The sequence below is a fragment of the Ictidomys tridecemlineatus genome, chromosome 6 (assembly GCF_052094955.1).
Source record: "Ictidomys tridecemlineatus isolate mIctTri1 chromosome 6, mIctTri1.hap1, whole genome shotgun sequence".
In the NCBI taxonomy this organism is placed as follows: Eukaryota; Metazoa; Chordata; class Mammalia; order Rodentia; family Sciuridae; genus Ictidomys; species Ictidomys tridecemlineatus.
Genome location: NC_135482.1, coordinates 186,074,320 through 186,092,554, shown reverse-complemented (window position 1 = coordinate 186,092,554; position 18,235 = coordinate 186,074,320). Strand labels below are relative to the sequence as shown.

The following is an 18,235-nucleotide window of genomic DNA, read 5'->3' as shown; positions in this document are numbered from 1 at the left end:
AAAATCACAGTAGATATAATCTAAAACATGTTGTTATGAAAGTCCCTAACATACAGAATAAGTATAGTATTTTAGAAGAGAAGGAAAAACTGGTCACATTTTGAGATAAAACAATCTGTATTTCAACTGATTTCTCAACCCAAAACCTACAAGCCAGGAGGATTTGGAATAATATGTACCAAGCTCTGAAAGAAAATGGATGCCAGCCACAAATACTATGTCCAGTAAAACTGAGATTTAAAATTGAAGATGAAACAAAAACTTATGAAAAAATGTTAAAAGAATTTATAATTGGAAATCTTTACTATAAAACATAATATTTCACAAAAAAATGAAAATTAAAGTGAAAACCAGCATAGAGAGGAATTACACTAGAAGAATAGTCAACTGGAAGAGAATCAAGTCCAATTTAAGCATTGGATATATCAGAATGGCAGGAAATGAAAATCATTTCTTATTATCATTGAATGTAAATGGTGTAATCTCTTCAGTTAAAAGACAGGTTGGCATATTGGATCTTTCATTCTTCAAATGAATTTTAGGACTATTTTTTCTAGTTATGTCCAGAATCTCATTGGTATTTTGATGGGGATTGTATTAAATCTGTCTGTTGCTTTTGGTATAGCCATTTTGACAATTTTGTCTATCCATGAACATGGGATCTCTTTACATCTTCTAAAGTCTTTTTCAGTTTCTTCAGTATGCTATAATTTTTATTATAGCGATCTTTTACCTCCTTGATTAGATTAATTCCCAAGGTGGTGTTTTTGTTCTGAGGTTATTGTGAATGGAGTGGTTTTCTTGATTTCTTAACTGAATTAGTGCTGGAGTATAGGAAAGCTGTTGACTTTATGGGAGTTGTACTTGTATTCTGCTACTTGACTGAACTCATTTGTAAGCTCTAAGTATTCTGGTGGAAATTTCTGGGACTTCTAGATGTAAAATCTTTTCATGGGTCAACATGTTCCTTTTCTTTTTTTTTTTAAAGAGAGAATTTTTAATATTTATTTTAGTTTTTGGCGGACACAACATCTTTGTATGTGGTGCTGAGGATTGAACCCTGGCCGCACACATGCCAGGCGAGCGCGCTACCGCTTGAGCCACATCCCCAGAATATTCCTTTTTTTGCCTGATGTCTTTTATACAGAGGACAGCCCTGTCTTGTTCCTGATTTTAGAGCAAATGCTTTTGGGTTTTCCCCAATACATTCCACATTGTGTGGAATTATTTGCAAAATATGTGGCAAAGGATTAATGTCCACAATGTATAAGAGTTCTGCAAATCAATAAGAAAAATTAGTGATCCATTTAAAAAAGCAGCAAAGGACATGAACAATTACCAATGAAGAAATAAAAAAGGATTATATTAGTCCACTCATGTTACATAACAAAATAGAGTAGACTGAATAGCTTAAATAACAGAAATGTGTTTTCTCACAATTCTGATGTATGATGTTGACTTTGGGATTCTCATAAATAGCCTTTAAAATGTTGACGTAAGTTCCTTCCATCCTCAGCTTCTCCTACATTTTTAACATGAATGGGTGCTGGATTTTATCAAAAGCCTTTTCATATCTATTGAGATGATTCTTGTCCTTAATTCTATTTAAGTGGTGAATTAAGTTTATTGATTTGCATATGTTGAATCAATCAACTTTGCATTCTTGGAGTGAAACATACCTGATCATGGTATATTATCTTTTATTTTAATTTATTTTTTGGTTGTACACAATACCTTTGTTTTGTTTTTTATGTGGTGCTGAGGATCAAACCCAGGGCCTCACACGTGTGTCAGGTAAGTGCTCTACCGCTGAGCCACAACCCCAGCCCTATCTTTTTGATGTGTTTTTGAATGCAGCTTGTTAATATTAAAGATTTTTGTTTCTTTTCCTCAGGATATTGGTCTGTAGTTTTCTTTCCTTGATGCATCTTTGTTAATGGTTTTTGATGTCAGGTTATACTGGCTTCATATAATGTATTTGGGAGTGTTTCTTCCCTTTCAATTTCATGGAGTAATTTGAGAGGGACTAGTGTTTTTCTATAAAGGTCTGGTAGAACTTTGCTAAAAATCCATCTGGTCCTGGGCTTTGGGGAAGATTTTGAGTAATCTTTCAATTTTATTACTTGATATTGGTGTGTTTAGGTTTTCTATATTTTCTGATTCACTTTGAGCAGGTCATGTGTCCAGAAGTTTTTCAGTGTCTTCTAGATATTCCAGTTTATTGGAGTATAAATTTTCAAAATAGGTTTTCATAATCCTCTGAGTTTCAGAAGAGTCTATGGTGATCTTTTTTACATCTCTAATTTTATTGATTTGGGCCTTTTATTCTTTTGGTTAGTTTGGCTAAGGAATTATATATAATTTTAAAGAAGCAACTTTGTTGCATTGATCCTGTGTAATTTAAAATCCTCAATTACATTGATTTTGGCTCTCATCTTAATCATTTTCCTATCTTATTTTGGAATTCTTTTTCTAAGGCCTTTGAGGTAGAGCATATTTATTTGGGATTTTTTTTTTTTTAATGTTGGCTCTCAGTACTTTAGATTTTCCTCTTAAAACTACATGCTGTTCCAGAGATATATTGTATCTTTTTTCTCTTTTGTTTATATTAATTTCTTGATTTCTTCTTTGATCCATTCTTCATTTTAAGAGTATTATTGTTAGAAGCCACATAAACACACGGAGATTTATTTTTCTTGCAGTTGATTTCCAGTTTCATTCCATTATAATCTGATAGAATGCATTTTTTGCTAAGATTTGCTTTGTGACTAGAATATGATCTATTTTCAAAAAAGTTCCATTGCTGAGAAGATAAATTCAGCTGTTTTGGGATGAAATATTCTGTAGATACTTGTTAGGTTCGTTTGATTTATAGTATTATTTAGGTTGTCAGTATCTTTATAGGTTTTATGTTTTGATGACCTGTCTGTTGGTGATAAGGGTATGTTGCAGTAACTTACTATTATTGAGTTGGAGTCTGTCTGGGATTTAATGTCAGTATTTTTTTTTCCTTTGTAATTTGGTGCATTGACATTTGGAGCATAAATGTTTTTTATCGTTATATCATCTTGTTCTCTTTACCGGGATGTAGTATCCTTCTTTGTTTCTTCTGATTAATTTTTGCTTGAAATCTGCTTTGTCAAATATGAGAATAGCTGTTCTTGCTTGTTTTCAAGGATCACATGCCTGGAATATTTTTTGGTCATCCTTTTACCTTCAGCCTTTTTGAGTGATTTTGCCTATGAGATGAGTCCTGTAAACAACATAGTTGGATTTTGTTTTTTGATTCATTTTGCTTATTATGTTTTTTAATTGGAGAGTTAAAACCATTAATATTCAGTTTTAGTATGGATATGTGTTTGTGGTTTCCTGCCATATCAATTTTTTTGTCAGATTTAATACCATGTTGATTCTCATTCATGGATTACTTGTCTTTTGATCTTTCTATACTTGAGAGCTTTGGGATTTGTTTTTAGTTCCTATGTTATGGTTTGGCTATTAGATATCCCCAAAACCTTATGTGAGAGCCAATGCAAGAGGGTTTAGAGGTGAGATGACTGGGTTATGACAACCTTAACACAACTGGTGAATAAACCCCGTGATAGGAATTAACTGAGTGGTAGCTGTAGGCCGGTAAGGTGTGGCTGAGGAGGTGGTGACTGGGGACAAGTTTTGGGTATGTGTTAAGCTGAGCTTCATCTGTCTGCATCCTAGTCATGTCCTGTGCCGCTCTCCTCCACCACATTCTTCCATCATAATATTCTGCCCTACCTCAAGCCCTTGAGGAATGGAGCCTTCTGTATATGGACTGATACCTCTGAAACCAAAAGCCCCAAATAAACTTTTTCTCCTCTAAAATTATTTGTCAGGTCTTTTAGTCACAGCAGCAAAAAAGCTGACTAAAACATTCTGTGTCCAGTTTATCTTTGAGATTCTTTGTAGTGCTGGCTTGGTGATCATGAATTCTTTGTTCCTTCTTGGGAAAGATTTCTATTTACTCCTCAAATTTGAAATAGTTTTGCTGAGTATAGTAATCTTGCCTGACAGTTTTTTTCTTTTAGTGCTTGAAATACCTCAATCCAGGCCCTCCTTGATTTTAGGGTCTGAATTGAGAAATCAGAAGTGAGCTTCTAAATTGCTTCTAAGTGTGACCTGATGTTTCTCTTGTAGCTTTTAACATTTTTCTTATGTTCTATGTTACGAATTTTTGGTTATGATATGTCTTAGCTTCTCATTAGAGTAGGTCTATTTGGGGTTCCATAAGCCTCCTGTATGTGGATGTCTCTCATTTCTGATGGGAAAAGTTTCTGCTCTGTATGCCTTTATCTTGTATCTCCATGTTCTCTTCTATCTCACTGATTCTCAGATTTGATCTTTTGAAGTTGTCCAAGATTTCTTGTATATTCTAATCATATACTATTATTTTTTTCCACTTTATTGCATTTGGTGTACTCAAGATCATGTGCACTGTCTTGAAGACCCAAAGTCTTGTCCTCAAGGGCTGAGGTTCTATTTTTTTATGCAATCTAATCTCTGGTACATTCAAGGAAAGTTTTAATTTGATTGCCTTTCATTTCTAGGAATTCTGATTGGTTTCTTTTCACTGTTTCTTGAAGTAGTCTTTCATCTGCTGTATTTGCTTTTTTAATCTATTCCTTAGATTTTCTTTTAGTTAATCAGTTTTTTATAATCTTTCTCTGGGATTTTGTCCACATAAATTGGGGTCCTTTATTGGGGGATCATGAATTTTTAGAGGAGAGTTTGCTGGTTTCCTTACGTTTTAGGAGGTCTTGGACTTGGTCATCAATTGAAATGGTTCCTCTTGCTCTTTTTTATGTCTGTCCTTTTTTATGTGTGATTATTTTATTTGTTCTGAGACTTCTGTTTTTGATGAGTAGATGTGAAGGGGTAGGAACCATGGTCCCTCTCTGATGGTTCTTCTTGGATCCTTGTTGTTGGTTTGGAGTTTTTGCCTCCTTATTCTTCAAGTTGGAGTAATGTTAGGGCTCAGAAGGGATTAGATTGTGAGTAGGATGAAATTCTCTGTTGCTTGATTGAGATGTGATTGTTTTCTCAGCTGCAGAATCTCTATTCTGTGATCTCAAAGAATCCCAGTCTCTTTCCAGCACCTCTTAAGAGGGAGTGGGGAGCCAGGAATGGCACTAATGTCAGCAACATATGTAAGTTTTAATATAAATATCTGGTATCTACTTTTCTATAACCCTAATTGTCGCCTATGTAGGAATGGTGGGGTCAGCATTTAATGATCGTGCCAACAATAACAAATTATGAACTAGGTATCTACTGTGTTGTCCTCTATATTAATAATCATAACAACTTGAATGGGGTAGTAATTTCATAGTCTTTATAGGTTCTATTTAGTGGGATACCATTTGTTAAGAAAAAATAGGGGGAAAGACAAGAGAAAGTTTGAAATGATCAAGAAAATGATCAAAGGAGAGGCATAAGGTAGGGAGCAGGTGTCAGCTATAAAGATAGAGAAATAATAAAGTAACTGAACATAATAGAAAAGGAAGGAATAGGAGATTCTGGCTATTACTGAGGAAAGAGTAAGGGAGGGGAGATGGGAGGGGTTAGAATCTAGATATAAAATAACCAACAAATGTAAGATCAAAACAACTTGAACCCTTGTATAATTGTTCCTCACCTAAGTCTAATCTAGGCTATAATGAACACATGCAGGAGAGAGCTATTAATGTGTAGGGAAAGTTATGAGTATATATGTTCAAACCTATCCATACATGGAGAGCACAGAAAATCATGCATAATTTTAAAAAGTAAAGAATAATAGAGTATAATAAAATGGTTGGGAAAAAGAGTTTGAAAAGTAAAAAAGGGAATATGGAGAAAAAAATAGGAAAAGAAAAAGGAAAATGAAAAATATATGGAGGATAAAAGAAATAGGAATAGAAAAACGAAAATGAAAAAAAATATTAATGAGAGATAAAGTTCTTGTTTCTGCTGTGGTGGTCAAATCTTCTAGCAGGAATAGATTTTCAGTCTTTGTTTTAGTTCTATATTTCTGGCCCCTGTCCTTGTGATCCTTGCTTAGTTGCCAGCTAGGCTTAGTAGCTTTTAGATTCTAGTCTCCCAGGGTTGGGTGGGATAGACTGAGGAGTGCTGATGAATTGTGGAACTGGGTATCCACAAGGGAGTGTAGATGGCTTGCCTGGCAGTGAGCATCTCTATAATAGCTCCTATGGGGTGCCAGCCACCATAAATCCCTTTATCCCTTAGAATCCAGATGCTAAATGGTCCAGGCAAAATATTCCTTGTGCCTGTTTCAGTTTCTCCACTATAGGCACCCTGGGGGGGTGGGTGGTAACCTATTGGTAACTTTCTGCACAAGTTCTCATTTTCCCCATCTGCAGTTGCATGAGCTGTGTGGGGACAGCTTTCAGCTTGTAGGCTGACAGATGAGGAAAATATTCCTATTTCACATTTGGGGAGGGCTACCTTGGAGGTCGAGTCTTTCCACACCATCCTCTGGGAGGGCTTGCTGCCCCTAATGCACACTTTCACCTGAGCGGACCACATTGGATTTGTTTTCACTGAGGGGCTTGCCATATCAGCTGTGTGTGCATTAAAATCAGCCCTCCTCTATAAACCCCAGGCTTCCCTAGGTTGATTTCTCTTTATTTTTTAATTTCTTTACCTGCCAGCCACATGTTTCTTACCATGGTCCCTGCTCTGCTATGATGGCAGCCAGAGCTAGTGTGTCTCTAAGGTAGTTCTTATGCTCAAGTTACCCACTTTTCTGTAGCTCTATGAATTTTTTTTAATTACAGTTCAATGTTGTGTTTCAGTGAGGTTCCTTTGCCACTTACCTTGTTGAGAAGAAGCCTTCCTGTTTTATAAGTGGGGTACTGCTGAACCAAGCTTCCTTTCTCTGCTCCACTATCTTCCCTCTCTCTGGATCCCTCCCTCATCCTCAACCAGTCTTTTGATATTCACTCAGTTGAAATTTTCTTAGCTTCAAGTGATATAGTTCAGTTTTATGATTGTTGAAACACATTGGACTAAGCAATTCCCTATTTTTTAAAAATAAGTTTATATTTCTTCATGGGGATTTGGATTTATTTCTACTTAATACTCAAGAATGCTACCAGTTTAATTTCATTTTAAATAAGAAGTCTGAGTTTATATTTTTTTTGGACCATAAACTGTGAAATCAAAACCCATACCCAGTGAATCTAAGCCTGTGGGCATGAATTTGTTTGGAAGACGACTTCTTCCACCAGCAAGCAAGGTTGAGAGATAAGTTTCTATGCTGTTTCTGCAGGACATTAGGTTCACCTTTTCCTTGTGAGTATAGCACTTCTTTATATGGGCATGAAGAGATCTCTGATCCTACTCCCCATCCTTTGCAGCTCTAAGGCTTTGTTCATCCTTCTTCAAAACCCAAGCCTTGGGCTATCTAGGAAATTGTGGATTTCCTCAGAATAGGGCCTTCACTGTTGGTTTACATCTTTGAATTCATATTTTTCCTTTTTCTCTGCTCTCAGATGAATTTTTTAATTTATTAAACAAAACTAAGGTTGGAAGACATTTTTAATATTTCATCTAGGTGTATTTTTGTGCTTTCTTTTAATAAGAGAATTGTAGGATCTTTTGTTTGTCACATTACTAAAACTTGAATTCTTACCTCTTATTTAAGAAAGGTCACTTTGAGTGTTAGACTAATTTGTCAGGATTTAAGGCTAACCTTGTGGGGGCAGAGGGGAATATAGCAGGCAATATGAATTTACTGGCATTTGTAGATTTTGAGGTTGGAATATAGATTTTTAAATTAATTTTTTGATAGAAAGGACCAGAAGTAACTAAATATTTTTACACATTGCTATTATGTCACGATATTGAAATGAAATGTTTAACATTGATTTTCCTCCTAAACTGGTTAACCTATTACAGTAATAGTAAATAAAAGCTTTCATGGTACATGTGAAAAGGCACATATATATCAGTATCCATATATAATATAGTTAACCTGTGAGATAGGTAGAATCATTCCCATATTATAAATGAGGAAATTGAGGATTATAAAAGCTAATTGGATTTGTCCAGATTTTATAATAAGGAGCAAGACCAGGATTTAAACCAGGTATGATTACTCTAGGAATTGGCCTGTGCTTGGAAGAATGTTACCTTTCCTTTCTTATTACTGTAGTGCCAAGAGTTTCTTTTTTTTAATTGTTTGTTTATTGTTTTATAAATCACTTTGACTAAATTCTTTTTTTTTCCAGTTGTATACAAAGTATATTCTCACCAATTCATGTCTTCATACATGTACTTTGGATAATAATGTCCACCCATTCCACCATCATTTATAACCCATTCCCCCTCCCACCCTTCTGCCCTGTCTAGAGTTTGTCTATTCCTCCCATGCTCCCTCTCCCTATCCCACTATGAATTAGCCTCCTTATATCAGAGAAAATATTCGGCATTTGGTTATTTGGGATTGGCTAACTTCACTTAGCATTATCTTCTCTAACTGCATCCATTTTCCTGCAAATGCCATGATTTTATTCTTTTATTGATGAGTAATATTCCATTGTGTGTATATGCCACGTTTTTTTATCCATTTGTCTATTGAAGGGCATCTAGGTTGGTTCCTAGTTCATAGCACACAGGAAATGCTTACTGAATGAAAGGCATGAAAATTCGAACATTTCTTTAGTAGAAACTTCATGAATTTAAAATGAGATTCAAATATTTACAAATATACATCAAAGTTTTACTTGAGATATCATTGTATCAAGGAACAGAAATGTACCACCTATTAAGTTGTGTGCGTGAACATACACTCACTATGTAAAACATATAAGAACTTTAATGTCATCCATTGCAAAATCAAAATGTTCTGGTATTGAATTCTGACCTATCAAAAAGTTTCATCACTTAGATCAGGAGAGGCTAAATCTAACTTGCCAACTGTTTATTATAAATGGGTTTTATCATAGCATAATCATGACCATTTGTTTACGTATTGTCTAAGGCTGCTTTTGTGCTACAAAGGCAAAGTTAAGTAGTCACAGAGACTGTATATCTTACAATGCATGAAGTATTTACTAGAAATAGTTTGACCCCTGACATAGATGACTCATCTTGTAGCATTTGTTTAACTGTTTTGCTCTATTTCAAGGATCTCCAAGATAGATTTGAAATTCAGCCAGGTGATGCTCGTCTATTTATAAATGGCCTTCGTGTTGACATGGATGTTTATGATCCTTTTAGGTAAGTATTAATATTATTAATACAAACTATGGTTTATGTGAAGGTAAAAATTGTCCTGAATTTAGTATGTGAAAATGCCAAGAATGGCTTTAAACATAAGTGCATTTTTAAATTTTTTAATTGGCAATAATTGTACATATTTATTGAATACAAAATACAGTATTTTGATATGTATGTACAATGTGTAATAATAAAATGAGGGTAGTTATCATTTCCATGACATCATACATTTATCATTTCATGTACTGGGAACATTCAAAATCATCTCTTCTAGCTATTTTGAAATACGCAGTAAGTTATTCTTAGCTGTCATCATTCAACTGTACTGTAGAACAGTAGCATTTATTCCTTCTATCTGCTTTACTCATATCCTTCCTCATTTCTTCCTCTCCATCAAATGCATGTTTTTGATTGTGTAACACAACTCTGTTATTTTGGTAGAATATTTTACCAAAATATACAAGCTCAAAGCATAATAAACTGTGAATAGTTGTGAAAAACCTTAGAGATAATTGTTCCAGTGAATACTACACCTGTACTCATCCCACTATTCTAAACTGTCTTTCAATGAAAAGTAGGTTGTTAACTTGGCAGGCAAGTTCTTGGGGACTAGACTGACCAGCCAGAGACATATACCCTCCAGAAAGAAACTGAAAGCAACACAAGGTGTTTTCCTAGAAGAGAGAAATTAACAAGGATAATTTAAAGTGCTATGTCTATCAGGAAATTTGAAATTATGGAATTTTGAAATTTGAAATTATGAAATTTAAAATTATGAAATTATGTGCCTAGTGCATGGCACACACTCAGGAAATGCTTACTGAATGAAAGGTATGAAAATTCGAACATTTCTTTAGTAGAAACTTCATGAATTTAAAATGAGATTCAAATATTTACAAATATACATCAAAGTTTTACTTGGGATATCATTGTATCCATGTGCTATCTTGTGCCTTAGGTCAAAAATTCAAGTACTCTAAGGTAGAAAGAATTAGGAATTCTTTTGTTAATCAACGGCCTCTCACCCATAAATCCAAACTTACAAGTCAAAAAGAAGAGAAAAAATGGAATTTGGTTTACTCTTGTAGAGAAGTTTAAAACTGATTTAAAAGTTAATGTTTGCACCATAAAATAAATTTAGTTAATTGTTTGTTTTGCTTCTATTTGGGATGATTGATCCTGAGCCCACCAGCGGCAAGCTGGCCCCGGACTTCTCCAGATCCACATTTCTTTTTCCTTTCATTCAAAGATCCATTTTCTTACCAGTTTGGAAATGTAGAAAAATGCAAGAGAGCCATAGAGATAGGATAGTTCATTTGGAATTTTTGCCATTTTATAATTTTTATCTCAAGCTGGATTTTCTCTATATTTAATTGAATCCTTGGACCTAACAATCCGAGATACATAGCATAAACATTATCAATAGAAAGAATAGCAGCGTGTGTTCTATAGTTCTGTTCCCTAGTGATGTGATGGCTACCATGATTCCCTTAAAAGAGAAATAGCAAATATATAAGGATAATTGTATTTTCTGATATTTTTCAGGTAACATAATCAAACAGATTTTCTGAAAAAGATGACAGGATATAGAATAAAATCAATGAAAAACAGGTGAATGAAAGAAAATTATATGGAAAAACAGAGAAATGAAAATGTTCTATTACAGAGACAATACATAGGGAGAGTTTGTTTTTGCTACTAGTACTCAGAATTGTCCATTTGAGGAAGAAAGGAAATGAATTATTTTTTTCCCCATCCTCTGTCAATAATTGCATTTCTGGATTGTGGAGAATCAATATCATATCTCAGATATGGCCCCATCGTTCTTCCTAGTCACAGAAGGAGCTTAAAGTCTCGGGTTCAGGGTCAGGACAGTGTTGGTCTCATTCCCAGAGAGGCTGAAAACAGTAAGAACCATGAGACTGTGGCTGGGGGAAAGGCATCCAAGATATAAATGAGGCTTTGTTTCTCTACCTTAGAATATACTATCCTAGTCCATCAGGGAGGCATTATTGCATGTCTGCCTCAGCCACAGACTTGCCCAGTGAGAAATTGACTCTAATACAAATTAGGTATCACATTTTGATAGACAGTCTCTTCCTACTTGAGCAGTGCCACTACCACCAGAGAGATGTAACAAAGTGGTCTTGATATCACCACTTTTAGTTTTTCTGTATTTTCATAAAATTATGTGCTTAGAATTCTTTTGAGTTCTTGCAAAATATGTATTTTAATGCATGAAGTATTGAAATCCAATATTATAAAATCAATTTAATATTAAAATGCAATTCATGTATCTGAATCCTGCTATGTTGTTGGAACTGCTGCATGTTGGGGATATAGTGGTGAACAAGACAAAATAGGTCTTGCCTAAGTGATGTTTTCAGTCTAGATGGGAATAAGTAAATAAGAACAGTGTGATAAGGCTTGTAAAAGGTTAGATACAGTGTTTGGGATTTATAACCCCAGAGATTTATACTATTTTTTGATGGAACTTTGGGACTTCAAAGAAGTGTTTTATTTAAGCTAGGCTTTAAAGGATGAATTGGACAAAGGGGAAATGGAGGTTGTGACAACATGAAGGCATGTTTTGAGAACTGTAGAGAATGAGGAGGAGCTAGAATTAGTCAAGGTCACACAGATAGGCAAAGATCAGATTGTAAAAACAAGTTACAGATTTGGCCTTTTGTCTCTAAGGCAGGAGAAGCCATCAAGACAAGTCCAAAGATAGTTTCTGATGCTTCCCTTTTAAATACTATTTGTAAACCCTAAGATACCGGAAGGTTCCTGATAGATAAATCAAGTGTACTTAGTTTTTATTTATCATCCAAAATTCAAGATTTAGGAAGATCAAGGAACAAACTAGTGCTTATTAAAGACAACTGTGTGCCTGATCATCAGTTCATTCAGCCTTAATTCTCTGGAAAGGGATTACTGTTTTTTTTTTAAGTAGATATGGAAACTGAGACTAAAATTTTATACAAAACTAAAGACACAAATAGTAAATAATTGTAGTTTCAAAATCCCACACCCTTTCTAATGTACTGTGCTGTGGGTCTGATTTTCCTTGAAAACAAGTTTGAGAAGAAATAGCTATGAGAAATATTGAAATTCTACCATACCAAAAAAATGGGTCTGATCAGTGAGCATCACCAAATTTTTGGAATGGAAAATATGTTTACAGGGTACTCTGAAATTCTTATTTTACAAATTAGGGAACTTAGACTAAAAAGTTGAAATACTTTAGGAAGCCACACATGTATTTTTTGCATGTCTGAGTATATTTTTATTACATATATTAATAGAATTATAAATAAGCACATTTTTTGAATCTCAGGAGTGGAACCTGATCTAAACATGAAAGTCATTTATGTTCATGTATACCTTATATATTTATATATACTATACATGAATTATATTTTAAAATTTATTTTACATTTTAATATGCCTGCCCTATTTTGAGCATACTCTGAGCTTCTGTATTTTTAACATGCCTGAGTTTTTACTACAACCCATCCCATAAGATCAGGTGTGAAATTTTCCTTTTGTACTATCATGGCAAACTACATCTTATTTTTAAATTGGTGATTTGGGATATTCAAGCTAGTATTATTTATAGTGCCTATTTTCTCGTAGATTTTTGTTATCCTGGTAATAAAACTTTCTTTTGTGTTTAAATCTGTCTGGAATATAGACATGAAAAGCCAAAGTCATACATACAGATCAGCTTGAAATTATATAACAGCTTTACTAAGAGTTTTGGTATTAGATCTCCCCACTGTGGATCTCACTAGTTTCCCTGAGAACTGTATACTAAAATCCATACTTTGCTTTTCTCTTACTCAGTTTACTTGTTGAAAGGGAAAATGATTTCTGTGACTGAATTTTTTGAATGAAGCCCTTAGGTTAAATATAATAAATATCAATTTTAGCAGTTCCTTAAAAAGTAAAAGTTCCTTCTTGTCTAGTAAACTTATCGTTTTTAAAAAACAAGTACTCTAAAGTCTTGACATTACAGACAAGGCAAGACAAGCAGAAACAGGGAAGCACTGCCTTCCTCTAGCATTTCTGGGCCAGCTCTGAGCCCCACTAGCTGAGCAGCCATGGGCAGGACACATTGCCTGTGAGCCTCAGTTGAATCATCTGAAACTTCCTATAGTGGTGGTTTTGAGGCTCTGAAGGAGCTCTTTTCAGAAAGTACTTGGCACTTTTCTGGCATACACAGCTTGACAAAGAGTAGTTTAAAGATTCAGATTACCCAAACTTTCTGTGAATAGGGTTACTTACTATTAATATTGTATGAATAGTAATACTCTCATATTTTGAGAATTTTTGAATTTATTTATATTGATTTCCTCTTCTCCAGAATGCTTAGGACTAAAAGAGTGTCAGATTTCAGATTTTTTTTTAATGCTAACATGCACAAAATGAAATCTCAAGTGGAACCCAGTGTAAACATGAAAGTCATTTATGTTCATGTATACCTTTCACATATAGCCTGTAGAGCTGTGAATTTGAAGCATTTTGGATTTTCATATTAGAACTGTTCAACCTGCATATACAATAAGACATTTTAATTTGTATTCTAAACAGATATGAACTTTCACACACTTTAATGGGGTTTTCTGTATACTAAAATTTTATTTTTATGTCTATCTGATCTTTTTTTGTTTTTCAAGAGTAACCTAATGATTTTTTTTCCTTATTTGTTTTATATGGCTAATCTGATCTGCACTACTTTGGTAAAGAGTACAATATTGTTGCTATCTTTTAAATGATAGGATTGTTATCACCCCCCTCCAACAAAAGTATATATCCTGGATAACTAATTAGAACTGTTTGTTTATGAATAATATATTTTTCCACTATAAATAAAAGTAGGAATGGAACTTATATTTTTAATGCTTTGAGAAATCTACAACACTTTAAAAGATTCTTAAAATTTTGGCAAAACAAAATAAAACTTTTCTTTTTTTTAAATATCAAGTATTTTGGATATGCTGAAATTAGAAGGAAAAGTGATGAATGGCCTTCGAAATCTTGGGATCAATGGGGAAAATTTGAGCAAATTTTTAAAACTAAATTCACATGTCTGGGAATCTGCCTACATACTAGATATTCGGCATTCTTCTATAGTGGTAAGTGCATATTATTTATTGTTGTAAAACTTTAATATATTTAAGGCTTAACATAAAACCAAATAATAGAAAAAACTTAAGCATTTTGGAAGAGTATTCAGTGAAAAAAAAGACATTAGACCTACCTTCTCCTATTTGGTAGCTTCTTATAATACCCACTTATCCAGTATCCTTAAAGCTTCAAAGACAAAATAGTAAAAACAGAATAATCACATGACAAATAGCAGAAATAAAACATTAAACAGTTGAGAGCTGAGGAATTAAGAATACTGTCTTAACATAATGAAAATCTTGCCTAGACTTACAATGAACTCCTAACATTGTGGTGTGTGTGTGTGTAGGGGTGTGTGTGGAGGGGAGCAGCCTAGGTGAGTTTTTTCAGAAATCTGATCTCATCTTCCTCCTTTGCTTAAGCACAAAAGTGATTTTTAGTATGATTTGTAGGCTGCAAACAGCCTGTTCTCTTCCCACCTCCTTTCTCCCCTTTCTTTTCTTTAACTGAGGTATTCTTATCACTCTACTTGTCTCATCTTGGAAATTTCTTTTCTCTGTCCTCTTACCTCCTATTTTTGCTTTCAGAGTTCAGTTCAAACAGTCCTTACTGAGAGAAACTTTCCTTAATAATCCATATTATCATATTTTTGTAAACCATGCTCATGTTCAGTGATTTTCCAGCAGGACTCGGGAGGCCCAGAAGTTGTTACAGTCATGGTTATGGATTTTTAGAACAAAAGAATACAAGATAGAATCATCAGGGATGAAATTCAGGTGAAACCAACTGCAGGTTTTCAAGAGTTCTCTTCTGGTAATATTCTGCAGAATGTGGTTAATTTGGTATATGGCAATATATGCAAGGTGCTTCCAACTAAGGAAGCTCAAGGCACCTAGGAGTTCAGGGTTGTAAAAGGGGATCCATCACATGGGCATACAACATTCTGTACCTGCCCTCAGTTTCTGAAGTCCCAGACTCTCAGAGAAAAAGCAGAAGTTCATTATAAATTCCATTGTTTGTATAAATTCTCTAGACAAAACTGTTGGAACTGCATAGCTCAAGGCCCTAAGCATGTGAAACAGCATTCCAAGAGCTCAGTTCCCAGAAGAGACAGAAAAAGACACCCTTCTTGAGAATGTATAAGGTGTGAGCACTCAGAATTGTTGAGTTAACCTCTTCATAAACACACTTGTGTTTTGTATGTTCTTTATAAGCACACATGTATATGTACATATATGGATATATTATGTCAGAACTGTCCCTTGTCAGTTATAATTTTACAATTATCTTGCGATTTTAGTTTAGTTTAAAAAATTTTGATTGACAGTTATACTTTATGGGGTGCAATGTGATGATTCAATACATGTCTATAATATATGACAGTGAAATCAGCATATTTAGCATTTTACTCTTTTTTTGAGAGAATGAGAGAGGGAGGGAGAGAGAATTTTAATATTTATTTTTTATTTATCGGCGGACACAACATCTTTGTTTTTTTGTATGTGGTGCTGAGGATTGAACCCGGGCCGCACGCATGCCAGGCGAGCGCACTACCGCTTGAGCCACATCCCCAGCCCGCATTTTACTCTTTAAACATTTATTGTTGGGAATCTTTGAACTCCTATCTTCTAGCCCTTTATAAACCATATAATTTTTGTAAACTCTACTTAACCTATTATGCTGTGGAACTAGAACTTATTCCTCCTAACTGTATTTTGTTAGCTGTTATCCAGCGTCTCTCCCTCATCTCTACCCTGCACCTTTTCTGGACTTTAGCAACAAGTATTCTACTGTATACTTCAGTTAAATCAACTTTTTATGTCTTCCAGTTCTAGTCATGTGGGTATAAATTAGGGTTTTACTCTTTTCGTGGCTAAATAGTATCTTTAGCAATTCATCTGTTAGACACTTTGATTCCATATCTTGGCTATTGTGAATAGTGCTGCAGTGAACATGGGAGTGCAGGTATCTTCATTTCCTTTGAGTACATGCCCAGTAGTGGGGTAGCTGGAACACAGATTAGTGTGAGAAAATTCCATATCATTTGCTTTAATGACTATACTAATTTATCCTCTCATCAGTTGCATATAATAATTCCCCTTTCTCTGAATTCTTGCCAGCATTTACTTTTTTGTCTTCTTTATTATAGCTATTCTATCTCTTAGTGAATTTGATTTCCCTGGTGATCAAAAACATTTATGTCATATCTGTTACTAGAATATAAAAACTTCTTGCTGGTGCATAAAAATATTACTGAATGTTTGTTAGTCCCAGTGGGGTTTTTTGAGCATTATTTTGAGTTTTCTATGTGTAAGATTGTCATCTGTAAATAAAGATAATTTTCTTTCTTTCTAGTCTTACTGTTTATTTCACACTTGTGGAAACGTTCCACCTAGAATTTCCTTACAATGTTGAATAGAGTAGCAAGATCTTACCTTGTTTTCATTCTTTAGTCAAAGCTTTTAGTCTTAACAAAGTATCATGTTATCAATCGTAAGATTAAGGCATTCTATTCTTAGTGAGTTTTTTTTGGGGGTGGGGGGGAGTGGCATGGGTAAAGGGGATTGAACCCAGGCATGCTCTACCACTGAGCTATATCCCAAGCCCTTTTTATTTTGAGACAAGGTCTCACTAGGTTGATGCTGAGACTGGCCTCAAACTTGGCAATCTCTTTACTTGGCTTCCTGAGATTACAGGTGTGCACCACTGTACATGTATTGGGTACTTTTATCATGCAATGGAATTAGACTTTTATTGAAAGCATTTTTTTTGCATCTGTTGAGATAATAGGATTTCTTAAAAAAATTCTGTTTATATGGTGTATTTTATTGGTTGCTTTCCCTTTTTTTTTTTAACTGACCTTGAATTTCTGGGATAAATTCTACTTGGTCATGAATTATTGTTTTATGTGTACTGAATTCAATTTATTTTTGCATGTATTTTTGTCTGTATTTTTAATGGATATTGGTCTACATTTTTCTCATCTGTCTGGCTTTGCTATCAGTTAATGATGATCTCTGAGTTAGTATTCTCTATTTTTTGGTACAGTTTTAGGATAGGTGTTACTTCTTCAAATATTTGGTAGAAATAATCAGTGAAACCATCTGTTGCTGGACTTTCTTTCTTGGGAGGCATTTAACTATGGTTCAACCTCTATTCAGATGTCCTATTCTTTTAAAATATTTTTAGTTGCAGATGGTCACAATACCTTTATTTATTCATTTTTATGTGGTGCAGAGGATCAAACCCAATGCCTCACGTGTGCTAGGCAAGCACTCTATCACTGAGCTACATCCCCAGTCCCAGATGTCGTATTTTTTTTAATATTTATTTTTTAGTTATAGTTGTACACAATATATTTTGTTTGTTTTTTTATGTGGTGCTGAGGATCAAACCCAGCGCCTTGCATGTGCCAGGTGAGCACTCTACCACTGAGCCACAACCCCACCCTCAGATGTCCCATTTTTGAGTCAGTTTTGGGAATTTGTTAAATGATCCAATTTGTTAGCATATAGTTGTTCATAATATAAGGTTGGTACAAGTGATAGTATCCCTGCTTTAATTATGGATTTTAGTTATTTGAGTCTTTCTCTGTTTTGGTCTAGCTAAACTTTTGCAGTTTTATTATTGAACAACTCTTTGCTTCCTTTGCATTTCTCTTTCATTTGTCTTTAACCCACATTATTTCTTCTTTTTTGCATTTAGTTTTACTCTTCAAGTTACTTCAGGTATAAAGTTGTTATTTTGAGATCTTTTTCTTGTAAGATTTTTTACGGGGGAGGTTCCTTAAGTTTTGATGTTTTTTAAAAATTTCAGTGTTTTCTTATTTTCCTGATTATTTTTTCTTTTA

The 18,235-nt window shown here is 34.3% G+C and overlaps 1 protein-coding gene and 1 non-coding gene across 5 annotated transcripts in view; one reads left to right on the top strand and one right to left on the bottom strand.

The window, feature by feature from the left end:
* The window catches only part of Uggt2 (UDP-glucose glycoprotein glucosyltransferase 2), a 180,714-nt gene that overhangs the window by 47,744 nt on the left and 114,735 nt on the right, over positions 1 to 18,235 (top strand). For all 4 annotated transcript variants that reach the window (XM_005317032.5, XM_040281658.2, XM_021729926.3 and 1 more), the window contains 2 exons: positions 9,164 to 9,255; positions 14,243 to 14,393. In XM_005317032.5, coding sequence (XP_005317089.2) covers positions 9,164 to 9,255; positions 14,243 to 14,393 — 243 coding nt within the window. The remainder of the gene's footprint in view (positions 1 to 9,163; positions 9,256 to 14,242; positions 14,394 to 18,235) is intronic.
* On the bottom strand, positions 10,416 to 10,506 carry LOC120888782 (small nucleolar RNA SNORA38). Its single transcript, XR_005732469.2, has one exon. It is a non-coding gene; the product is annotated as a small nucleolar RNA SNORA38 (small nucleolar RNA).